Below are 9575 nucleotides of genomic sequence, written 5' to 3' on the forward strand. Positions count from 1 at the left end.
TATTTTGATTTTTCTCTATTTTAGGGAACAATCAACCTCTTTTGCTCCAACAGATTCCTCATAACTATCTCTATTTTAGGGAAACTGAGGAAAGAAAAAACCAAATTCCCTATGTTTACAGCAATCTCTAAAATTTTAAGGAAGAATATGGAGATTTTAGAGATTGCTGTAAAATAGGGAATCTATTGGAGTTGGAGAAGAAAAATATGCTAAATCTTTGACTTTTGCTTCCCTATTATACAGAAATTATAGGGAAGCTGTTGGAGTTGCTCTTATAACTAATCCTAAATAAATAGTTAAATACGATCAATATATAGATACATGCTATAAAAAATGTGGAAATTATTCTATTCACCGATGGTGTAAATGACCCAACACTTATAAGATGATCTCAACCCTTGATATTTATAATTAATATTTTTATTAATAACCTAAGAGTGTATTTAATATAATCTAACCATTCATTTGTATCGGTGCACTGAATCCCCCTCCCGTTGACCAAAAAAGACAATATCAATTCATTGGGATAGAGGGTTCATCTCAATATCATATCAACATTAATTCATGACTTGCAAGGAAAGTAAAGGACCATTTAACTCCTACTTAAAATGGTATTGGACAGCGCCCCTTTAATTATAGAAGTGAATCAAATTAATGATTTGGTTAAAGTGTTAAAGCAACCAGATCAATTAATTTACACACAAGTACAAGTATATAACTCACTCCAGTTAATATTGCAATGTTGAATAATGTTTTCTCCATGTAAAAAGGATTTATTAATTAGCTCATTATATATAAATAATCATCGATTATCTGGTCCGTATATATTTATTAGTGGGGAGGGGACTCTAAAGATGACCTTTAAAATGAGGATTACATGACTACATGGGAACTTTTTAATCAACATTTGTGAGATTTACGTGTCTATTACATTTCAGTAATTAACCATTAGGTATGTATAAGAAGTAGATCACTTAGGAAAATTTTCTTCTAAATTACTAATCGTTATGATATCAAACTAGAATCCACATATCTAGAGCGTTTCAGGGAACGCGCTTGCACGCATCTGAGAAAAAAAAAAAAAAAAAAACTTCTATTCCTATCCAACGGCTATTCCTTACTGCGCTATTGCTAAACGGGTCTCTTTCGACTTAGTCTAGATTTGATGTGACGCCAAAGCCCCTGATATGCTGGCGATAAGTCTGATCGGGGGATTGCGGTAATAATGTATGATTTGAAGGAGAATGAGATTGCAGCTGTCGTCTGGCCTTGGTTCTTTCCTCGCTGGCTTGATTGGCGGACTGGCTAGCTGTCACATGAACGGAGTCTGCCTGGTGGTAACGAGCTCATGGCAGCGTGGCTTGGATTTGATCGGATTGATATGGTCTGGGTTGGGTGGCATGAGTCTGATCTGAGGTAGGGATTGGATGGAAAGGGTAGTGCTACTCCAAGGCCCGACGGGCATGGTGGTCGATGATGTCGGCGGTCCGGCGAAGGTGGTTGTGAGGCATCGCGGGTGGTGGGGTTAGGCCAAGCTTTGCTGGCGATCTGCAATCTTCTTGCTTCTTGGATTGTTGCTTAGGTTTGTGCACTCTTTTTGGCCCAAGCCTTGGGCTGTTCTTTTTATGTTTGATATCAGTTTTATTTGATTTAGTGTAATAAGTCCCTACATGCCTTGTAGGGTTAGTCAGGATAAATGCATGTGTGTGCACTCTAAGTGCTTGTCTGGCCTAGTAAGGCGACGATTCATGGTTAAATGGTTGCAACCTCTTACTGGCAAGATGAAACTAAGTGTCATAGGATATGTTCTCCGTCTGTAACATAGTAAGAAAGCTGTAATACTGGTAATTATATATGCTTCGTGATAATTGAGTTATCTTTCTGTTATATCACCGTTATATTAAAGTAAATAGAGTAGCCACTAGAGCACTCTTTGTTAATTAGTGCTTGTTAGAATACATGTATTTTGTAGAGACTTCTGATATCATTTTGGAATGTTCTTTAGATGCTTATTTTAATCAGGGTTTTAGGCTCAATGTCCCCCCTTGTATTTTTCATTAATCAAAGTTTGATAACAGCCGCATCATTTCTTCTTTTAAAAAAAATTCTTTTTTAAAAAAAAAAAAAATACCAAACTATATCAATGAACGAACCAAATTTGTCTAATCTGAATATTTCATGTTCATAAATGATAAATCACAATTATAAATAACTTTATAATTTTTAATTTGGTTGAAAATTTACAGAAATGAACTACTCATGAATATCTAAATATCTAATAGTTGTGTAGGGATAGTCGAGCTTTTTGCCTGCGGGTGCACTCAAAGTGCCTTGTTTGCTCTAGGTAGGCGGCGAGTTCCTTGCGTTGTCAAATGGTCGCTGCCTCTTAGTGGCAGGGTGAGACTTCGTGCCACTGGATATAGATTCTAGCGACAACATGATAGGAAAGCTGGGAGAAGTGACATTATGATTGCTGTATTAGAGTTACAGATCAAGTGATTTTTCCGTTGTGTCACCGCTGGGAAGCAAATAGAACCGTCTGGAGCGCGTTCTTTGCTAGTTGGTGTGGATTGGAATACAATTGTTTAGTAGAGTCGTCTAATGATTTCTTTTTTGGATGTACTCTTGGTGCAAATTGTAATATGGGGTTTAGGCTCAACGACCCCCCTTGTATTCGTCAGTTTCATTTATGAAGGCCTGAGGGCAGCCACACCGGCCCTTATTTCAAATATATATATATATATATATAATAGTTGATTTGCTGTAATCGAAAAGTGGGTCTCACAACTGTTGATTATAAAGTACTCATAAAGTCCTCATTTTAATTGTCATCATTAAAAGCCCAGCCTTAATTAGTATTTATATGTGCATTGCATTCCCCTGGTAACAGACAGGGAATACCAAGTACGTATAATATACATATGTCTTGTACGTCTTACGTTGCCAAGCACAATAAGAATTGAATTGAGAGAGTTGGCGGATACTTGGTAGATTCCATGAATTAATAATCGTTAAATACCCTTTCGGGCTTCCTTGTAACCAAAAAAAAAAAAACCAAACGGCAAGGAGTAGTAAGCCTAGGATGCCTAGCTTATATTTAATTAAGTAGAAGGATGATGAGCCTAGGATGCCTAGCTTATATTTATGTATGTTGTTAATATTACTTGTTCTGGCAAAGAAAAAAACGACTGGGAATAGATAGATCAAAGAAGCCATAATAATGTAATCTTTTTATTGTGGCAGAGAAGGCCGGCAAGTCGTTAGAGCCAGGCAGGTCCTTACAGGGAAATGGAATTCAATTCAAGCTTCCAACTCCAACTAGGGTTTTGTTGTTGTAATTAATCGATCAATGGCGAGGCAGTTGGATTTTGGCTTGGGTTGTTGTTCAAACTCATTCATTTCCAACCACCCACTTAAAGGTTCTTGATGTACACAAGACATGATCGTCGACATAAGGAATGAGTTCAATACTTCAATTGAATGGAAATTTTAGTTTTATTTTATTTTTGAAGCTTCATTTTTTCCCGCTCATTGATTTATCAGAAATTTTGCGGGATTGTAAAAATGTGCACAAAATATGAGTCACATGGGAGGAGCGAGGTTTGGGTTTGGGTTTGGGTGCAACAAAAGAAAGAAGGTGAAGCAAGAAACAAAAGAGGACCAGGGTCATAGTACCCGTACGGAATCTTATTACGAGACACAGAGACCCAGAATACTGTTGAGTTGGAGGAGGAGGAGTAATGATGGGTGGCAAAGTGAATTGACATCTCAAAGTGTCTGAATGATAAGCCCTTTGTTTTTATTGTTTTGTGTGATGAAATGTTGCACCTCATTGATTAGATTAGACTTTACCCTCTCCTTACTGGCCCGACTGCCTCACCCATTTTAATCATCGGCCAAGATAAATAATACACAAAAAAGTGGAAGACTGACAAAACCTTTTTCCGATGCGATGAGATGAGCTTTGTCCTCGTTTCCAGTTCCGGCCACGTTTTCTTTCTACCTGGCTCACCATTGAATACGCTACTTCTCCTGTATTATTATTTGAAGGTGAACTAGTAAACAAATTCTTCAATCTTAATTAGTGGGAATGTCAGGGACCAGTCCACACAGCTCCATCCATGGAAATATCAGCAACAAGCCAAGAGCAAACCAGTGAAAAACTATAAATGCCACTGCCTAGGCACCACATAATAAGACATGGCATCATCTTGTATTTATCTCACTTCTTCCCATCACTCTCTACAATGTCACTGTTATAATTAAACATGCCGCTGCTGTTGCTATAAGCCTATAACAGTGACATTACATTTGTGGCTTAGTGCCCACCCACCACCATTTCCATTAGAGAAAATTTCATCAAACGTATCCAAAATAAGACTCACTCTAAATTTCAGTACATCAAGTTTCAAAACATAAATTTTAGTACATAAATAACAGAAAAAACGAAGGTAAAAAAATAACAGAAAAAACGAAGGAAAAAAAATATAGCAGAAAAAAAAAAATTATTAAAAAAAAAAAGAACTGAGAGCATAATGGACATTTTGGTGTCAAAAATTGACGTCGTGTACTGATAGTGGGTCGAGTTTCAGATTTCGTGTACCGAAATGTTTGGTTTGAAACTTTATGTATAAGAATTATTAGTGGCATTTACTTGGTGTACTGTTTGCGAAATTTTCCCTTATTATTACTTCAAATTAAATCTGTAGGACTGAAGATAATAAGATATAAAGGAAAACACAAGGCATCGAGTGAATTTTAAGCTAGAGCCATAATCCCGAAAGTAGAAAATTATGTACAGTAGTAAAATAGTAGATTTAACACTAGTAGTAGTAATAGTAGATAAGCAAATGGGAAAGAGTGACAAAATTTCCCGGCAACGTCTTCAAATTTTCTTTTTTCTTTGTACAAAATGAAGCATAGATAAGACTCATTGCCCCGCCGGTGAAGCTCCAACGTTTCTAATTTTGGAAGCTGATCTGCTGATGATCAGCAGCTCAATGCCTCATACTTGACCGTAATTGGGCGGTTAAACCCTACTTGCGACAGCAAATTCCCAACCACCGCAATGTCTCTGCAAAACACCCCTTGGAACGCTTTCGCTTCCGATGAATGAACCATCCTATTACTATTCGAATTCGAATTTGAGGAAGCAGATTCGAATTCAATCATGGCTTCTTGGGTCTGTTGGATTTGAATTGCCGCCGCTGCTGCAGCCTGTGCGGCCTGAGCATGAGCCTGTGCTTGAGCTTGAGCTGCTTGAAGTGCAGCTGCAGCCTTCTTTCTCTGTTTCTCAGAAGCCTCTTCGTCCATAATGGTGGTGCTCAAACTAGAATAACCTTTCTGGAGCAATCTGTACAGCAACAATGCAGATAGCTTTGCTCTATCTCTAACCGAATCAATATCGCGATCATCAGCTAACTCACACCGATCAATGAAAACAGTGGCCTTATCAGGCTTGTGCCTCAAACACAGCAACAAATAAGCTTTGTCTAACTCGGACCTCGAACACCCTCTTCTTAAACCGATCAAAGCATAGTAATCCACATTTCCTGTCTCTCCAGAAGCCACCCTCTGTTTCAGTTCTTGTATCTTCGTGGTCAGAACACATAATTTCCCCGGAATTTCTCTGTACCTGACATTGTTGTGTCTTTTCCATGCCGGACCGGGAAGCTTTCGGTCCCTCAAAATTGAATTGTACAAAAGCTTCAAGTGCTCTAGATCATGCAAGCAATCCGGCAAACACCTGATTGTTTCGAGAAGTGCAGCTCTTGTGTCTAATGCTTGTATACAACTGGGGTCAAGAGCCAAAGTCCGATTGCAGTCCGCAATGGACTCCGCTATCCGACCAGTAGCCCGGTACGCTGAGGCACGCTGCATGTAGCACTCGGCCAGGAATCCCTGGGGTGCACCTCGCCGGCCGTCGAGGATTTTGCTGAAGTGGCGGATGGACTCGGAGTATGCACCAACTTCAAGGGCAGCGAGGGCTGCAGTTCTGCGGCGGAGGAGCTGCTTGATGTGGCTGAGGAGGTGGGTCACGGTTTCAGTCTCGGTTAAGGTCCGCGGGGGCGTTGAGGGTGCATTGTTGGTGGAGGACGAGGATGTGTTGTTGAAAAAATTGGGGAAGGAGAAACTGTCGTCGGATAAGCACGTGCTCTCGCGGCGGAATGCGGCAGCAGCGAGGCGTTTGCCGGTTTGGAGGAGGGCCATGGCATCCTCCATTAGTCCCAAATGGCAGCAAGCCTGCCCCAGAACCAAGTACCTGTGTCAATTTGCAATATCGATCACCATTAATACTTGTGTTTAATTTGTTGGAATTAAAATTAGTAAGCGAAAATAGGGCAAGCTAGTAGTGTACAGTGCAAGCAAATCAGGGTGAAGGAAGACCTAGCCTTCTGGAAAATACAGTGTGAACAGGTTTTTATAACATTAATTTGAACGCCTATATCATATTCAAATTTTTTAGCTGGCTATGACAATTTGGTAGTCAAAGTTGGTATAAAAACAAATGGGATCCAATGTTTTCCGAGTCGAATTAATAATTTCTCTCCGAAAGAAAAAAAAAAAAAAAAACAGTGAAGCAAAACAGTGAGGCAAATTCAGCAGTAAAAAGCATCTAACATAATTGTTGAAAGAAAAGTGATGTGATTACAGAAAACAAGCAATCTTTTTGTTTGGCTGTGAGAAAAGTAAAAATTAAGTTTGGAAAGAATATAGGTGGCAGTGCATTTACTCAAAGGCACAGGGTGAAGAACACCAACCTATCCCCATTAACTTACTTACCTGTGGCGTCTGATCTCAGACATTAATAATAGTCATAAAAAGTTGAACCCAGAAAATTATTATGTTTAAAAAAAGAAACACGCAAAGCAAATTTGCAAAAACCAATACCAATGGAACAGAGGAATTTTACCTCCATTGCCCTTCCTTGTCGCAATTTTTGCAGAGGCCTGCCATGACTTTCTTCTTCAAGTCGGAGATAGAGAAGCACTTGAAGGAGGGATCCTGACATGGCGAGTCGGAGGAGGAGTTGGTGCTGTTGGCCGAGAGAAGCTTGACTCGCTCCCTCGACAGATTCTGAGACGACGAAGAGTCGGATGAGCCGGAGGAGTCTTCGATTCCGATTTTGAGGCTGGGAATGTAGTCCTGGAGCATATCGGCCACGTCTTTGAATCGGCCGAGAAAGAGCAGAGACCTGGCTTTGAGTTCGAGGGCTTGTTCGAGCCGCGGTGAGATTGCGAGGGCCGCGTCTAGTAGTCCCACAGCGGAGGCGATCTCGCTGTGTTCATGACTGGCAATCAGGCTTCTGGCGTCTCTGATATACTTGTCCACAATCTGCGCAATAGATTTGAATATATTAGAATGAACGTAACGTAGGAAGAGATTAATGGATAATGTAGAAAGAGATTGATTGTTTGTTTGGGAATATTGTAAGATGGCAATTAATTAGTTACCTTTCTAGTGCTAAGCCACCAGTGCTTCTTGTCATTAGAAGAGACGCAAGGAGAAGTAGCAGCAGCCATTGCTGTTGTTGTTGGGGTATTCTAGTTGAAAAGGAGGAGGAGGAGGAGGAGTTAACCATTCACAATCAAGAACCTCCTCTTTCTGTCTGTGGATGGATCCTTTCCTCCCTTTCAAAGCATACACATAATTCCTGTGCTCTTTCCCTTCTCACTCTGAAACAATGGGATAATAAGGAATGAGAAGAAATGTATATATATGGGAGGAAGAAAAAAGAGGGATGGGGGGAGGGAATAGAGAGAGAGAGAGAGAGAGAGAGGAATTAATGGAGAATTGTAATTAAAATGGGGTTTTGATTTGAAGAGTGAATGAGGTGGTGGAGGAGAACAAAGCTCCAAAAACAAATATAAAAACAAAAACAAAAAGAAAAGGGCAGAAATTGCCAGCTTTGACCTTGGATTAATTAGAAAAGAAGGTAAGCTTTGATCCTTGAACAAAATATATAGCTGGCACCACCACACACACTCATCACACTCTCTCTCTCTCTCTCTCTCTCTCTCTCTCACTAGAAGTAAGAACTAGATTTTTCAAGGAGGAGGATAGCGGATAGATTCTCTCTCAAGACATTCAGGCACTCTCTCTGTCTGATAGGCACCTAGGCCATGCTGCCCTATCACTCTAGGGCTCCATCACCAAGGCACTCCACAGCCTCTACCCGGTCACCTTATCATTCTCACTGCATATACCCGGTCAACCTTCACGGGTCCTTGGGTTCAACTACCGGCACTCCCCATACTAAATCTACTGAAAACCAACAAAATTTAACACCCCAACTCCGGTAAATAATAATAATAATTCTATTTTTATTCACGAAAATTCTTCTATACAAAAGTTCACTTGTTTCATCTCTTAATATCTATAGTCAACTTTTTTATTAATAACTAAAACGTATATTTACTGTTATCCAGCATTTCATTTTTGTTAGTGTTAGTGTTAGTGTAAGTGTATTTCGATGCTCTAAATCCTAATTATCAAAATATTTGATTTAATCGATCATTCAACGTATCTCAACATTTCTCTCACAAGTTTTCAGTAAATTTACCTAGGTATTTATCATGATCATGAATTTTTATTCAATTATTAAAATATGATGATAGATGTTTCATTTATATATATATATATATATGATTGACTTTGGTATTCAGATTTAGTGGCTCAAAATACGGCCTATTCAAATAATTTTACTATGTGTATGAATCAGGTTTGTTAAATGTCATTTTCTAATTCCCTATTGATATTCTTTCTTGAATGTCACATAAATTAATGATTGTCTGTTTCATTGCTAATACTATGGTTTTATAAACCAATTCTATAGATGGATCGTAGACTTGGATTAAATGTAACGTAATGCTAGCTGTCTAGAGCTACATGAGCTGTTAATCTAATATATTATCTGCTCCATCCTATAGAAAAAAAATATGACTTGTAACCCAAATTTCTTTTCTTTATTTCCTAATAGCTACCCTAATGGCCATTGGTTACATAAGGATAGAGATGTTAAGTAAGTTTATATGTTAATTTAATACGTTTATTCCTCATGCTTAATAACTGCTTAAATTATTCAACAAATGATAAAAAATATACTAGAGGTGTATTAAGCATGAGGAATAAACGTATTAAATTAACATATAAACTTACTTAACATCTCTATGAAATGAAAAAAAAGGAAAAAAAATGAAAAAAAAAATTTTAAAAGGGAAAAAGAAAAAAAGGAAAAAAGAAATTAAAAAGGAAAAAGAAAAAATGAAAAAAAGAAATTAAAAAGAAATTAAAAAGAAAAAAGGAAAAAGAAATAACATAGGGGTATATTGGACATTTCACCCAAGGCCAATTCCTAATTTTCTGCGGAAAGGACCTATTGGAGAGAAATTGAGATGTTAGAAAGTTTTTAGATTAAATTAGAATTCATGTCAGGGACTGAAACGATGAGAGAGACAAAGTACAGGGACTAAACAGAATTTATCCCAAAAATAATGATACGGATTTTGCTTTGCAAGTTGCTATAAGTAGAAAGCTAAACAACAATGAGTTATAGCTTAGGCCATTTATTATCA

The 9575-nt window shown here is 38.3% G+C and overlaps 1 protein-coding gene across 1 annotated transcript; it reads right to left on the reverse strand.

Annotated features, from left to right (window-relative positions):
- Nucleotides 1–4747: 4747 nt before the first annotated feature.
- LOC133743675 (uncharacterized) lies at nucleotides 4748–7791 on the reverse strand. Its single transcript, XM_062171688.1, has 3 exons — nucleotides 7455–7791; nucleotides 6914–7335; nucleotides 4748–6262 (listed from the first exon to the last, which is right to left on the reverse strand). Exons 1-3 carry the CDS (start codon nucleotides 7521–7523, stop codon nucleotides 4990–4992), a joined length of 1764 nt encoding a protein of 587 aa, XP_062027672.1. The 5' UTR covers nucleotides 7524–7791; the 3' UTR covers nucleotides 4748–4989.
- Between the last annotated feature and the right edge of the window lie 1784 nt (nucleotides 7792–9575).

The sequence above is a fragment of the Rosa rugosa genome, chromosome 4 (genome assembly GCF_958449725.1).
Source record: "Rosa rugosa chromosome 4, drRosRugo1.1, whole genome shotgun sequence".
NCBI lineage: Eukaryota > Viridiplantae > Streptophyta > Magnoliopsida > Rosales > Rosaceae > Rosa > Rosa rugosa.